A 16355-nucleotide genomic window follows, 5' to 3' on the forward strand; every position below is an offset into this window, starting at 1 on the left:
ATCCCCCCTCACTCTTCTCTTCTACAGACTAAACAAACCCAAATCCCTCAGACGGCCAACCTGACATTGAATTGTTGATCACTACCCGTTGGGCCCGACAGTCTAGCCAGCTTTCTATCCATCCTATAGTCCATTTATCCAATCCATATTCCCTTAACTTGCTGGCAATAATATTGTGGGAGACAGTATCAAAAGCTTTGCTAAAGTCAAGGCATATCACGTCCACAGACATTCCCATATCCACAGAGCCCATTACCTCATCATATAAGATAATCAGATTGGTCAGGTACGACTTGATCTTCGTGAATCCATGGTGACTATTCCTGATCACTTTCCCCTTTTCCAAGTGCTTCAAAATGGATTCCTTGAGGATCCCCTCCATGATTTTTCTGGGGACTGAGGTAAGGCTGACTGGTCACTACATTTGCCTTTTTCCAATCATCTGGGATCTCTCCTGATCTAGACGAGTTTTCAAAGATAATGGCCAAAGGCTCCACAATGACATTTGCCAACTCCCTCAGTACCCTCGGATGCATTAAATCCGGGCCCATGGATTTGTATATGTTTAGCTTTTCTAAATAGTTCCTAACTTGATCTTTCCCCACGAAGGGCTGTCTACCTCCATCCCATACTGCATCACCTAGTGCATTTGTCTGGGAGCTGACCTTGTCCATGAAGACAGAGGCAAAGAAAGCATTGAGTACTTCGGCTTTTCCCACATCATCTGTCACTAGGTTACCTCCCTCATCCAGTAAGGGCCCCACACCCTCTCTGATCACCCTCTTATTGCTAACATACCTGTAGAAACCTTTCTTGTTATCCTTCACATTGCTTGCTAGCTGCAATTCTAATTGTGCTTTCACCTTCCTGATAACTCCCCTGCATTCTCGTGCAATATATTTATACTCCTCCCTAGTCATCTGTCCAAGTTTCCACTTCTTATAAGCTTCCTTTTTGTGTTTAAGCTCACCCAGGAAGTCCCCGGTAAGCCAATCTGGTCACCTACCAGATTTGCTTTTTTTGCTGTGCATCGGGATGGTTTCTTCCTGTGCCCTCAATAAGGCTTCTTTAAAATACTGCCAGCTCTCCTGGAGTCCTTTCCCCTTTGTTTAAGCATCCCAGGGAATCCCGACCATCAGTTCTCTGATTGGCCCAGCGTGATCTTGTGGGTAAGATCTAAAGTGAAAATTGGCTTGGAACTGTGGCTGAGTCCTTTGGACTAGGAGGATCTGTTTGGAGTTGGTGAGTGTGAGTTTTATAACCTCTCACCTGTGTGTGAGGCCTAAGTCTGGTGATGGCACAGGGAAGCTGGAGTGTCTAAGAGGTTTTGCTGGTGAGGCTTCCGGCTGACTGGGGAGGCAGCTGAAGTGCTGGGTGTAATTTGAGGGGTGCCTGGGGAAGGACCCCAGTTGAGGGCGGTAAGTAGCCCTGGTTTTAAGCAATTCGCCCTGAGCTGACACCCTCAGTGGTGCCAAGACCTGGCCTGGTGTATGACAGTGTATTTCGTAAGAGGCACAGAACCTGGTCAATTGAACTTTAGATCAAGACCCCACGCTATTCTAAATTTGATTTTGAGACTGAGTTTGATTGGTTAATGACGCATTTCTGGACTCAATTACTTAGTATACTTTCTGTATATCTGTTATGGTACTCCATGGATATGGAAGCATTTTGTTACTTTTCATGTATTCAATAGTCTAGTCAAGTGTGCATAAATGTATTTGCTATGTTTTATCTCAGACCTACAGAAAGAAATGACAGCCAGTGTGGGCAGAGGTTGTCCAGCACCATCTGATCTGGGGGGCATGTCATGATTATGAGGGTTAGCCAGCAGCCTGGGGATTAAGGACTTAACTACACCTAGCCAGGTGGAGTGACCAGTAGGAATGTAGATGGGACTTTCAAACTGGGACAAAGGAATTTGGGTTTTTTCCTTGCTCCTTTTGTCTCTGAGAGAGTCCTCTGCAGCTACAGGGAGGGACAAGCATGTCTCTCTCTCTCCAAGAAACAATTCTTCACTTTCTGTAAGTAGGGTAGAGTTTAGGTAGTTTCCTTAGGCTTTACTGTTTTAAGGGGTTGGATATGGGATCTGATATCTGGCACTTCTTAAGAGATGTTTGGCTTTTCTTTTTAACTAAAGTTCTAGTCCATGGTGTAACTCCTCCATGAGTATATTTTGTTACCCTTCCATCTGATCCTTATGCTTGCAACAGGAATATTGTTGTAATAAAAAAAATTCTCTTTTCTTTTTATTAACCTGGCATTGGTTACTTGTGTGTCCTGATTTTTATAATAGGGGTGAGATTTCCCAAATGATCTTTCCCCTAATCTTGTTATATTAGGGTGGTGGCAGCAGAAGTTTTATTCCCAAAATCTAGGTTAAGATTTTGGGGAAAGTTTTATACCAAAGCCTGGTAGATAAGGCTTTGGGGTACACTTGCTGGCCCCCACTTCTGCATTTATCATGCCAGAGTGGAGAAGGAGTCATGACAGCTTCCATCTCTAAACTTAACCCATACACTCTCAACAGTCTTTTCTCCTTCTAAATATTGAAGCTCTGAGCAATCATATTGCTCTCTTACAGACAATGCAACTCCTCCTCCTCTTCTCCCCCACCTGTTCTTCCTGAACAGTTTATACTCTTCCATTACAGTGCTCCAATCATTAAAGTCATTCCACCAAATCTCCATTATTCCAGTCAAATCATAGTTCTTTGACTGGGCCAGGCCTTCTAATTCTTCCTGTTTATTTCCCAGGCTTCTTGCATTTGTGTACAAACATCTTAGATAACCAGTTGATCACCCTACCTTCTCCATCTGAGTCAGGGGTCCTCCTTTGTTGCTTGTTCCTCCTTGTGTTCCTTCACTCCGACTTCCTCACTTACCTCAGGGATTTGGTCACTGTCCCCCAACGAACCTAGTTTAAAGCCCTCCTCACTAGGTTTGGAAGCCTGCCTGCGAAGATGCTCTTTCCTCTATTGGTTAGGTGGATCCCATCTCTTCCTAACAATCCTTGTGTCCCATGGTCGAAGAAACCAAAGCCCTCTCTTCGACACCACCTGCGCAACCATGCATTTACTTCTTCAGTTTGACGATCCCTACCCGGACCTTTTCCTTCAACCGGAAGGATGGATGAGAAAACCATTTGCGCTTCAAATTCCTTGATCCTTCTTTCCAGCGCTACATAATCTGCTGTGATCTGCTCAAGGTCATTTTTGGCTGTATCATTAATTCCTACATGGAGAAGCAGGAAGGGGTAATCATCTGAAGGTTTAATCACTTTTGGAAGACTCTGTCACATCCTGGATGTGAGCTTCCAGTAAGCAGCACACTTCTCGAGATTGCAGGTCTGGACGGCAGCTGGATGGACTCAGTCCCTCTGAGGTGGGAGTCCCCGACCACCACCACCGGTCGTCTTCTTTTGGGAGTGGTGGTCGTGGAACCCCCATCCCTCAGACTACGCATCCCATGCCTTCTGGTAGATGGTGTTCCCTTCTGATTTCTTCCCTGAGAGGTCCCTGCCAAAGCATTCTCCACTGCAGTGCCTGTGGAGAGAGCCTGAAAGCATTTACTTACGTCTACATGAATGGGAGATACCTGAGTTAGCGTTCTTCTTCTAGAGGTTACATGCTGCCAGTTTTCTTCCTTGTCCTGTACTGCCCTGACTGGCTCTTCAGCCTGCTGTGTCTCCACGATTAAACGCTGCCTTCTATCAAGGAAGTCTTCATCCTCTCTGATGGAACGTAGGGTTGGTACTTGGGCCTTGAGTCCTCTAATTTTTTTTCCAAAATGGCAACCAGCTTGCACTTAGCACAGATGAAATCTCTTCTTTCTTCCGGGAGGAAGACAAACATGGCACATGCTGTGCAGGTAACAACAGCAGACCTATCAATATCCATACCTGCATTCTGAGAGATTCCTCAGTTATTAAATGCCTCTTTGAAAGGCAGGAGTGCAGTGAAAGATTTTAAAGAATGGTGAGTGTATCTCACCTCCTTCCCAACACCCTCTCCAAACTCCTATTAGCAGTCACTGGTTGCTGACTCACTCCTTTTATAAAGCCCTGGATTGCCTGATAACCCCTCTTCCTGATTAGGGCTCAACTAATGAGCAGAGGCTTCTAGAGGCCTCTAGATTTGAAACCCTGATTAGAAGCTCACAGCTTCCACCTGTCAGCCACAGCACACACTCCATGGTGGGGAGGGGAAGAGGTGGGGGAACCCCCCCCTCCAAACCCCAGACAGACAAACACAAGCTCAGCAACTACAGTTGCTTTCAGATGTGATTCCTACATTGACATCTTCATCTGTTGTTTTACTGATCATTGCTCCACCAAACTTTGAATATACTAACTTAAAATGCCACTATCAGTTTAAATTATATGCCTGATTAACTTAAAGAGCTTAAATTAGCATAATTTAGAAAATCAAGTGTGAGGATGAAAATCAAATGTGTTGGGTTTTTGTGTGCATTTGATAGTACAGGTTGAATCTCTCTATTCAGGCACTCTTGGGCCCTGACCTTAAGCTGCCGGGCAGCACAGCTTCATCAGCCCTTTCCAGACAGAGATTCAGGCTCCATGCAGGAAGCTGAGCAAGGCTGATGAATTACCTGTGAAGCTGTGCTGTCCAACAGCTTACAGGGAACACTGGCCCTGACCAGTGCCAAACCAGTGAATCTGCTGAACCACATGAGGTCAGTATTGTCTAGCAGCATTACCAATACTTCCTCTGCTTATTAAGCTCTTAAAAACTGTATAGGGGTAAATTAGAACTAAATAACATCATAGAACACTGAGAGCCAGGACTGGTTACTTTTAACAAGCTTTATGGGACTGTGGGAACTTGGCCACACCTATGATAAGTGGATATCCAGCTAACTAAAATCTTGCTGAACCAGAGAGTGTTGGACTAGAGGTGTACAATCTGTACTGAATATAGTCAATTTCACTTCAGTCTGTCATTTTCTTCTTTTCTGTGTGGGTCTTTGACACTGTAGGGAAAATATTTTTTTAAAAATAAGACATGATTTTAAAACTAAAAATACTAGCAGACATAGTGGGCAGGTTTAGTGCCAACATACTTAACTCACCTTTTGAAATTGAATCGATATCAAACGGTTTTTTTTTTCTAGAATTAAAACAATCCTAGCACTTAAAATAGCAATTAGAATCTAAAATATTAAGCTTTGATACAAAACACTTTTTTTTTTTTAATTATTCTTTTCATCCTTCCCTGACCTCTCTCATCCGCCTTGATTTTTGAACTCGTCTGTTATGGCATTCACCCAAGAGTTCTGAAAGAACTCAACTGTGAAATTGTGGAACTATTAAGTATGGTTTGTAACCTAACCCTTAAATCAGCTTCTGTACCCAATGACTGGAAGATAGCTAATGTAATGACAATATTTAAAAAGGGCTCTAGAGGCGATCCTGGCAATTACAGACCGGTAAGTCTAATGTCAGTACTGGGCAAATTAGTTGAAACAATAGTAAAGAATAAAATTGTCAGACACATAGAAGAACATAATTTGTTGGACAAAAGTCAACATGGTTTCTGTAAAGGGAAATCATGTGTTACTAATCTATTAGAGTTCTTTGAAGGGGTCAACAAACATGTGGACAAGGGGGATCCAATAGATATACAGGCAGTTCTTGGGTTACGTCAGTCCGACTTAAGTCGGACCCCTAATTATGAACGGGGGGGAGGGCGCAGCTAGTGTGGGGTGCCTCCCTCACTGTTGCCGCCTCCGGCGGCACAGGGGGTGCTTCCCCCCGGCAGACCAGGGAGACGCGGAGCTAGCGTCCCCCCACCCCAGCAGACCAGGGAGATGTGGAGCGGCTTTTCTTGCCACGGAGGACGCGGGTGGCGGGACCGCTGAGACGCGCCACGGTCCCACTGCCCGCGTCCTCCGCGGCGAGAAAAGCCACTCCACGTCTCCCTGGTCTGCTGTTGGGGGGGGGGGGGCACAGCTAGTGCGCTCCTCCCCCCAGCAGACCAGGCTTTTCTCGCCGACGCCTGGGGTAGAGCAGCTGGGGGGCTGCCGGGTTGGTCCGAAAGCGCCAAGGTGCGGCGCTACTGGACCAACCCGGCAGCATCCCAGCTGCTCCGTCCCAGGCGTCCAGATTCAGCTGCTGTTGAAACTGATCAGCGGCTGATTCCAGGAAGCCTGGGGCAGAGCAGCTCTGCCTTGGGCTTCCTGTAGTCAGCCGCTGGTCAGTTTCAGCAGCAGCTGACTTGGGGACGCCTGGGGTAGAGCAGCTGGGGTGCTGCCAGGTTGGTCCAGTAGTGCCGAGGAACGGCGCTGTGGGACCAACCCAGCAGCACCCCAGCTACTCTGCCCCGGCATCCCCAAGAGCAGCTGGGGTGTTGCCGGGTTGGTCCCGCCGCGCCAAGGGTCAGCGCTACCAGACCAACCCAGCAGCACTCCAGCTGCTCTGCCCCAGGCGTGTCCGATTCAGCCGCTGCTGGTCAGTTTCAACAGCGGCTGAATCTGGACGCCAGTTCCGACTTACATACAAATTCAACTTAAGAACAAACCTACGGTCCCTATCTTGTACGTAACCCGGGGACTGCCTGTAGTGGATTCCAGAAAGCCTTTGACGAGGTCCCTCACCAAAGGCTCTTACGTAAATTAAGTTGTCATGGAATAAGAGGGAGGATCCTTTCATGGACTGAGAACTGGTTAAAAGACAGGAAACAAAGGGTAGGAATAAATGGTAAATTTCACTGGTCTACAGTTTTTTAGAAGTTGTCTGCTTCAGAGATAAAATGTGCTATTTATTATGTATTTTGATGTGCTGAATTCAAATATGACATTTAAAACAACTGATTGGCTACTGTTTCCAAGATATTTAAGTTTTTACATCTATGTATATTGTGTAGATAGTAGATTTTTAATCAAATTGTAAACCTAGGTCTTTTCATGTGTTTATGGTTGCTTTATATAATATTTCACCTGTCCTGTTTATATATACAAGAGACAAGCCAAGCAGCGCCGAGTAGACACTGTTGAATCAAAAAAATCTAGATGAGAGTGCAAAAAATGTATCTTTAGTGACATGTTGCAACCAAGGCTTTTGTATGCCTTGAGGAGGTTTTCCACCAACAACCTGTAGTTGTCTGCCTTGTTGTTTTCAAGAAAATGTATTGACACTAACTGGAAGACTTTCCATACCGTCTTTTCCTTGTTTTTGCTGATTTTTAAAGCGTTACATAAACACGACAGGTGAAATATCATGTAAACCAACCATAAACACGTGAAAGACCTAGGTTTACAATTTGACTGTGTCTAAACTGGGCCACTTATTCTGGAAAAGCAGCCGCTTTTCCGGAATAACTTGCCAGCTGTCTACATTGGCCGCTTGCTTTTCCAGAAAAGCAATGACAATCTACTGTAAAATTGTCAGTGTTTTTCCAGAAAAACTATGCTGCTCCCGTTCGGGGAAAAAGTCCTTTTCCGGAAAAACTGTTCTGGAAAAGGGACAGTGTAGACAGCACAGTAGTCTTTTCCGCAAAAAAGCCCCGATCGCGAAAATGACGATCGGGGCTTTTTTCCGGAAAAGCGCATCTACATTTGCCACAGACGCTTTTCCGGAAAAAGTGCTTTTCCGGAAAAGCATCCTGCCAATGTAGATGCGCTTTTTCCGGAAATACTTATAACGGAAAACTGTTCCATTTTAAGCATTTCCGGAAAAGGGTGCCAGTGTAGACGTAGTCTTCATGATTAAAACTCTACTATCAATATACACAGACGTAAAATGTAAAAACTTAAATATCTTGGAAACAGTAGCCAATCAGTTGTTTTAATTGTCATATTTGAATTCAGCACATCAAAATACATAATACATAGCACATTTTATCTTTGAAGCAGACGACTTCTAAAAAATTGTAGACCAGTGTATTTGGAGAGGAGGAAAGGGCAATGTTGTGTAAAAGATGGCTGTTTAAAATTGTGGGTTTTTTTGGTTTTTTTTACAGCCAATTATAGAAAACAAGATACAGTTCAGTTTAATTCCTTTAACAATATAATGTGTGGGTATTTAGAAATAATAAACTAAGATGGAGTACATGCAATTGGTAGTTCATACACTTTCAGTAAGATAGTGAAGGGTAGAAAAAGTTAGTATTGTAAATTACAGTATATACATTCATACATACTCTTCATAAATTTGTTTTGTGCAGGTATGTGGAGGCTTCTAAAGCCATAGCGGAGAAGTCAGATACAGCAAAGTTGAATCCTGCTGCTTTGACCTGCCTTTTAAATATTGCTGCTTGTAAACTGAAAGTGTCAGACTGGCAGGGAGCTATTGAAAGTTGTTGTGAGGTAAGCTAAATTTAATCTTCTGATTAGCAGAAAGTGATTTGGAAAATAAAGACAAAACTAAAAGGCTTCATTCCAGATCAGGTTTGGAAAGGCTCTTTTTCCTGTAATAAAGGCAGGCAGGCAAATCTTTTTGTATAGTAACACCGGTTTACACTAGAAGTTGGACCTCCCTGGTCTGGCACTCTTGGGACCTGACCAGATCCAAATGAGGGGATTTGCAGTCAGGAGAGGTCCCCTGACGAGATCCCAAGCCCACACCTAAAGAGCACTACTGGCTCTTCTGGCCCATGCCTGGCCCTACTGCCCATGGGCTCGGGCCTAACTAAGGCTCCCTGGGGCTGGAACTCTATGGCCCGAGCTTGCTGCCATGTCGCTTGCTGTCCATCCCCTTCTCCATAGGGCTCCCAGCAGAGTTGGCAGATCCTTTTCCCCCCTCTCCCCCACCGTACTCCTGGCCCCACCACCAGACCTCTCTTCCTCTGAGCTCTGTAGTCCAGGAACATCCATGGTCCTCCTGGACCAGAAAGTCCCATTTAGAGAGCCTCTCTCATTTTTGATAGTATTTCTTCTGAACAACTAACCTTATGAGAGTCATATCAGTAATATTTCAAAATACAAGGTACTATTTTTTTGGATCCAAATGGGAGCTGAGTTTGTCAAGCTGTTTTATTTCCTAGGAGTACTGTTAATTAGGAAGGAACAATGTTATCTTTTAGAAACAAGGGATCTTTGTGTAACATTCAGCAAGCTTTACCCTTACCCTGTGAATCAGATTTCTAGTTTTATTTTATAAGTTAGTGTAGCCAGACACAAACCCCATCTTGTCCCCCGTCCCCCCCCCAGAGAGCAAGAGAAAGGCAGTCAGCCTTTGATGCCCTGGGAACGCAGGTGTGCTGCCTGTCCCTGACTCTACCATAAACAGAAACCAGACAGTAAATGGGCTAGCTGATGACCTGGGGCCTCCCGTCGCCCTGATGGCTAGTACCAGTAATTGACACGCCTGCACTGTCCCAGAGAGGAATCTTCGCCCATCACATACCAGAGGTGCCCATTGTCTGCATTTTCCCAGGTGTAAATTATGCTTTGCACCCTTCGTGGGAAACTTGGTGTTCAAAGCCATTTTTCCTAATTGGCCACTTGAAACCAGGAAGAAGCCTACATGACCCAAGGGGTATAAAAAGAGGTTCAGCAGCCCACCCTATTTGAGCTCCAATCATCTATACCTGCTGGCAGGTATTGATTGTCTCCCGAGGTCTGTGGGACGCCCAACCTCGCCCTACTTCTTCCCGAGGGATTGAGAGAAAGACGCTGGCCACGCCAAGTCTGGAATGCAGGGATGAGAATATATACCTGCTATGTGTCTATTTTGGATGCATTTAATAAGAGCTCAGAGAACCAAAAGGGTTTCATGGTACCTGTAAGTGACTTATTAGTGTAATTTCTGTCCTGTCCTTTGTAGTGTCTGTGTTATCTGTAACACAGTAGTAGCATTTAATAACTAAGTTTACCCTGTAACAATAAAATAGTAACTGTTTAAGCTTTAACCTGACTCCTTCAGTTGCTGTAACAGAACCAAGCACAATTTAAAAGAATTTCAGCTGGTCATATGGGACTCACTGCCCTGACCGTCGGCTGACAGTTAGCTGTAATAAGTGGCTACTTTAGTTAAATTGTTAAGCGAAGGCAGCAGTTAATGAAAAAGTAGTACAGGTTGAACTACTCCCTAGTCTGGCACCTTTGGGACCTGGCCGGTCCCAGACCAAGGGAGACCAATGCCAGCCTGGCCACTGGACTCTACTCCCATAGCCTGCTGCGGCTTCCCTGCCAACCTGTGACTCTTGTTATCTGGCCTCTGTTCCTGGATTTAGTTCTCCAGTTTTTCCCTGGAAGTGCTCCAGCCCTGAAGTACTCATAGGATTGCTGAGGGGTATTGCTGGACTAGGAAAGGCCAGATTAGAGTTTCAACCTGTATAATGAATTGAGAAGAGGGAAAATAGTAAACTGATGTAAACTGGAAGCAATGAAGTGTAGATCACTGAGAAAAAACTGTGGTCTTCAAGGATTAAAGACAAAGAGGAGTTCTTTTTGAGGAACAAAAGAACACCCACCAACAATTGATAAGTCCATAACTATATAGAACTCAAATTGGTAATGATGAGAGTGTTCAATAACTGTTTTGTATCTGGTGGAAAAAGCAAATTAACTACATACATGTAATCTACTTAAACTTTTGTTAAGGGATTTGCCTTAATACCATGTGACATTCTGATTAAAAAATAACTTAAAACTTTAAATAGACAAAACTGTCTAGCTGATAGATCTTAAAGTAGCTGTCAATGGGAAATCATCATCAAATTAGGGAGTTTCAAGTAGGATTGCATATGGATTGATACTAAGACTGATGTTAGTCAATATTTTCCTCAAAGATTGGGAAGTCAATATAAAATTGCTGACAATTTGCAGATGCTGCAGATTGGCAAAATGGACAGTAATGAGGACAGGATAGTCCAGCAGAGCAATTTGGATTGCTGTTATCCTTATTAAAAATGTAATGCAGCCAAATGTAAAACTATACATAAAGAAACAAAGGAATTCAGCCCACACAGAATGAGGGGGTGTTTCCTGGAAAGCAGAGACTCTGGAACAGGTTTTAGGGATCACTAAGGACAAATAGTTCAGCTGTGAAGAAGTGGTAAAGGGAGCTAATGCAATCCTTTGTATGAACAGAAGCAGTGGGACTAAGGAGGTGATTTTACTTTGTATGTGACATTAGTGAGGCTAATATTAGAATAATACTCCGTTCTGTAATCTACATTTTAAAAAGCCATTAAAATTGGTAGTGGTGTAGAAGAGACACTAAAATGATTTGACAGTGTGAACTTTACCAAAATGATTGAGGTGATTTGATTAGCGTACGTAGCTTGGGGTGGGAGATTAGTACCTTAATCAACTTATGAAAGGCTGAAAGATGAAACCAGACAAATACAAATGAGAAATAAGGTGCACTTTTTAATAAAAATAAAATAAATGGAACAAACTATTAAAGGAATTAGTGGATTTTCCATCCCTTGCTGTCTTAAAAATAAAAATGAGATATTGTACCTTTCTGGAATATGCAGTTTAGCCAGTTACAAGATTCACTAAAGGGATAACTGAGTGGATTTTAATGGCTTGAAATATTCAGATCAGATTGGATGATGCACTGATCTTTTTTGTCCTTAAATACTCAATCCTTCATTTAAGTTAGAAAATTTGCAGTTATTATACAAATCTATCCTTAATCTCACCATCCCTGAATTTTTTGGGGTAGGAGGAGCTGCAGCCACTTATGGACACACTTCTGTAAACAAAGTATTAGCACTAATCATACAGAACACAGCAATGTGCTAGACAAACCCTGTTATAGTAATACTGCAGTCCTATTAGATTCATGGTGATTTTTTTTTTTTGGCTAACTTTTTTTTTCAGGCATTTTACCTTTAAAATATATGGTGTTGCTGCTTTTCATGTTTATTGAAGGCTTTAAGAGTACACTGATGAATACTGTATCACTTATTTTTGCAGGCACTTGCAATAGATCCAGTAAACACCAAAGCACTTTACAGACGGGCTCAAGGCTGGCAGGGAATAAGAGATTTTGATCAGGCACTGGTAACTATTTATTTTTTGTTGTTGTTGTTACTTTTTAAAGAATCAAACAAGCATTTACTTATTTGTATTTTTTATTGAAGGCTGATCTTAAGAAGGCTCAAGAGATAACACCTGAAGATAAAGGTACTCTGTCAGGCTATTTTCAATAATGTGGCATATATTCATTCACTTTAGGAAGCTTGTATGTAGTATTATATTAGTTTTGTAAGGGTATGTCTACATTGCATTCCTCTTCCGAGAGAGAGGAATGCAGACAAGCAAAATTGTAAATTAAGCTCGGATTTGAATTTCCCGTGCTTCATTTGCATAATTGCAGACTGCCATGATTCCGAAATAGCGTCTTTCCATGGGGTTATTTAAAAAAAAACCCTTTCTTCGAAATAACCGTTACTCCTCAAGGGGACTGCGTTTTTCTCGAAAGATGTTATTTCGGAAAAGCAGTGGTCCACGATTATGCAAATGAAGCACAGGAAATTCAAATCTGTGCTTCATTTGCAATTTCACTTGTCGGTATTTGCATTCCTCTCTCGAAAGAGGAATGCAGTGTGGATAAACGCGTAGAGATAAACTAATATTGGACCTGATAAGATTAATGAGGTTTCATTTTGTGAGGTTCCTACTCTCCAGGAACCGGCAAAATTTCAGAATCTCAGAATCAACCCCTCTCCTATACTTGCTCCTGCAGGGCGTAGAATTAAGGCTGAAGTAATTCCCTTTCATAGGGAGAACAGAATACAGAAGTGGTCTTCTGCTGATAGCTGTCAATCTTTCACTAGTGTGTTTGGAAAAAAATCTTCTGTCAGCCACTTTTTTTTAAAATAGGAGAGGTATTCATCTCGAGTCAGACAGTTCTGCTTCAGCAAGAACTAACTGCAGTTTATGCATCCTTTATCCCCCCAAAAATCCTAAGATCCTTGTTGGTCTGATTCCACATTCTCTGCTGTTTAACTATGAGTGTTACTCTTTGGATCAGGAATTCTATGTCACTGTTTCCTACTTCCAATCCTGAGAGTTCATTTATCCTGTTCTGCAACTGAATGGAAAAAACAGTCTGGGAGGATTTATTTCACTATTACCTAGCTTGATAATTATCCCCTATGAACAGAATACATGTTTCACGGTCTAGCTTATATAAAACATAAAATAAAAACGTGATCAGTATAATGTTATGGGACAACCATAGGAGGTGGAATACAGTGTATTATGATTGCATTTTTTTTTACAGCTATTCAGATTGAAACAATCAAAGTGAAACAGAAGATAAAGGCTCAGAAGGAAAAGGAAAAAGCAGCTTATGCTAAAATGTTTGCTTGAGTGAAGCTTTTTTCCTATTAAACTTTAGGCACTGAATGACTCATACAGGAGGAGTGTTTACAGTATTGTATGGGATAGAAGCAAATGTTACTTCTGTTATCTGAACCATATTGCAATTGATTATTTCCAATGTTTACCATTTAAACTGGAGTTCAATAAAGTTAGAAATTAAAAATAGATGTTAATTGTTTTTATAGCTAAAGTGACTCTCAGAAAATAAAATAATACTTAACCATATGCCTGGTAATAATGCTTGTCCTTTTGCAGGGTAGATATTCTTCTAAATGTTTACCAGAACGTCATTTTTAATACCAGGAAGCAAGTATACAGTATACTGCCGATAATCCAGCACCCTTGGGACCTAGGGAGTGCTGGATTATCAGATATGCTGGAGTATCTGGAGGTACTCAGGTCGGGTACTGTGACAGGGCTGCCAGGACCCGCAGTGCCTGGGGGGGGTCGGCGGGGAATGGGGCGGGAAGGAGCGAACCCTCTCCCATGCTGCGGGGAGGCAGTGGAAGCCCTGCGCAGTTGGCTTGCAAGCGGCAGCGGTGGAGAGGAGGCACGAGACAGGCAGCTGTTTAAAGCAGGTGGGGGGTGTTGGTGGGGAACGGCGCAGTGCGGGGTGAGGTCTCCACCATGTTGTGGGGAGGCGGTGGAAGTCCTGCGCAGCTGGCTTGCAAGTAGCAGCAATGGCGGCAAGAGGCAGGCAGCTGTTGTAGGTGGGTGGGCAGGCAGGGGTCAGCAGGGAACGCTGCCGTTTACAAGCTGGCAGCTGAGTTTTCCCGCTTGCAAGCCGGCTGCGCAGGGCCTCCCCACAACACAGCAGAGGGTTCGCCCTTCGCCATGCCATTCCCCGCCAACACCCCCACCCACCTGCCTTAATAGCTGCCTGCCTCTCGCCACCTCTGGGCAGCTCCAATTGTCCAGTTGGCCGGACCACTGGATGCCGGACAATTAGAGTTTTACTATAGTTCACTATTCTCCCATAAGTAAGATTTTCCCAAAGCAGTATGTATAAGTATAGCACTTGTATAAGTTGTGCTGTCTAAAATAAACAGTTTATAAATACTATTTATAAACTTATTTGTTCCAAACTAAGTTTTATGGCAAATTAGCTTTATTAAAAATGTCTTCCCTTGAAACAAGAGGGAGTTTAAATATTTGCCTGTCCACTTAATGTAACCTTTGAAAAAAGTGTTACAGTATTTCCTCACTTGACTGACTTTTCTTAATGGAAGCAGCAATTAACCAAGAGTGCAGTGATAGAGCGTTAGGAAGAAGAAAACAAAATCAACATAAATTACAAGATTTCACTGTATTTTTCACAACCAGGGTTCAGGGTGTTTCCACTGAACTTTGGCAAAAGATAGATCCAACATCAAGTTTAAGTCACAGAAAACAGCTCTTTGGAGATGCTGCATCACTATCTTTGAACCAATAAAAAGGCATATTCTTTTATAATTCAGGCTAGTTTTGACTGCATTCACTATTTATAATAGTGGTTCATGACATTTCATACCACATAGCAGTATGACATTTCACCAGCTCAGTAACCTCGCCCAATTAACATTGTTAGCAATAGGCTTAGATCACAGCATAGATTTGTATAAAATTTACATAGGTGAGTGAGGTTACGTATGTCAGGGAAATACTGAATAGCTTCGTTCAAGTTTACATTCCATTATAAGCTGGTCCCCCTCCCCCTTCAGGTACTACCCAGTTAATATTCTGGCTTGGGTCTTTAATGTCACATGTTTTGCAGTGAACACAATTCTGAGCATTTATCTGCAGCCGTAGCCCTTCTCCTGTTTCCAGGGGAACAAATTCATAAACACCTGCAAAGATAAGAATGTTACTGCAGTGGATAAATGAGTATACATTTAACTGCTATAACTTAGATTTAAAGGATCCCACTACAAGTTGAACAGCCCTAGTCTGGCATCCTCAGGATCTGACTGACTCAGATGAGGGATTTTGTCAGACCATTTCTGGCCTCATGGCTGCTGGCCCCTCTCCCTGCCTTACTGCGCTTCCCGGCCTCTCCCCTCCACAGTACACCAGGACACTCTGATCCTGTAACACCCGTGGTCCAGGACCAGAGAGTTCTAGCATAAAGAGGTGCAACCTGTGCTAACTCCTGCACTTCTCAACAGCCATTATCATACAAATGCTATGACTACATGATACAGTCCAGTTATATCTTGTATACACACTGCTACATCTACACTACAAGGTTTTTGCGCAAAAACCTGGGGAGCGTCCACACCTCAAATGAGCTCTAGCATTGTTAAATGGGCAGTTAAACAGCAGAACAGAGGGCTCTTTCCACCCTAGGTAAACCTCCTTTTCTGAGGCATAAATGCTTTTAGCGCTACATTCTGTGAATGGCCATCAGAGTTTTCTTGCGCAAGAGCATCCAGCAGTGTGGATACTCTCTTGCGCAAACGAGGTGCTTTGATGTGTGGACATGGTCTTGCGTAAAAAGCCTTTGTGCCAAAAAACTAGCGCTACAGACTTCTTATGCTAGAACACCACAGTGAAGATGTAGCCACTGACAGTTGCTTTATCAAGAAATTCATTTACTTACCCCCCGCCCCAAAGTAGTTAAGGATCTTAGGACATGTGTGCCCCAGAAGCCTCTCTCCCCTCTTTCCTCTGGGCAGCAGTACCATGGGGGAGAGCATCCATGAAGCATATGTAGGGCAGGAACAGGCTTTGGGTGCTGCTTCTGCTTGCTGTCCCTAGGAAGTGGTGGCACCAGCAGCACAGAGGAAGGAGTCAGGGAACACACCTAAACAGCCTGGCCCCACCCAGCATATGTCCTAGTGGGGCAGGTGGAGTGAACTTCGGGAGAGTCAGCAGCCTGATATAAATCACAGTCCAACCATGGGGAGTGTATAGCTCGCTGGGGGCAGGGAGAAAGCAGGAAAAGCACACCTTGTTTGATGGAGAAGAATAACCAGGGATAAGGGTGGGTCTCCAAGAAAGAAAAAATGTGGTTGGTAGTCATCTCAAAGTTTGAGAATCACTGTCTTAAGGAAATAGTGTACTAGGCCAGGTTGT

At 43.4% G+C, this 16355-nt stretch overlaps 2 protein-coding genes across 2 annotated transcripts in view; one reads left to right on the forward strand and one right to left on the reverse strand.

Moving 5' to 3' along the window:
* Positions 1-13526, forward strand: part of PPID (peptidylprolyl isomerase D) — a 31531-nt gene extending 18005 nt beyond the window's left edge. Inside the window, exons 7-10 of the mRNA XM_006121869.4 lie at positions 8183-8324; positions 11889-11975; positions 12056-12098; positions 13201-13526. Coding sequence (XP_006121931.3) covers positions 8183-8324; positions 11889-11975; positions 12056-12098; positions 13201-13289 — 361 coding nt within the window. The 3' untranslated portion in view covers positions 13290-13526. The remainder of the gene's footprint in view (positions 1-8182; positions 8325-11888; positions 11976-12055; positions 12099-13200) is intronic.
* Positions 13527-14588: 1062 nt separating this feature from the next.
* Positions 14589-16355, reverse strand: part of ETFDH (electron transfer flavoprotein dehydrogenase) — a 32969-nt gene continuing 31202 nt past the window's right edge. Inside the window, exon 13 of the mRNA XM_006121868.5 lies at positions 14589-15127. Within this exon, the coding sequence (XP_006121930.2) occupies positions 14964-15127 (164 nt within the window). The 3' untranslated portion in view covers positions 14589-14963. The remainder of the gene's footprint in view (positions 15128-16355) is intronic.

The sequence above is a fragment of the Pelodiscus sinensis genome, chromosome 4 (assembly GCF_052426305.1).
Source record: "Pelodiscus sinensis isolate ZL-2025 chromosome 4, ASM5242630v1, whole genome shotgun sequence".
In the NCBI taxonomy this organism is placed as follows: domain Eukaryota; kingdom Metazoa; phylum Chordata; order Testudines; family Trionychidae; genus Pelodiscus; species Pelodiscus sinensis.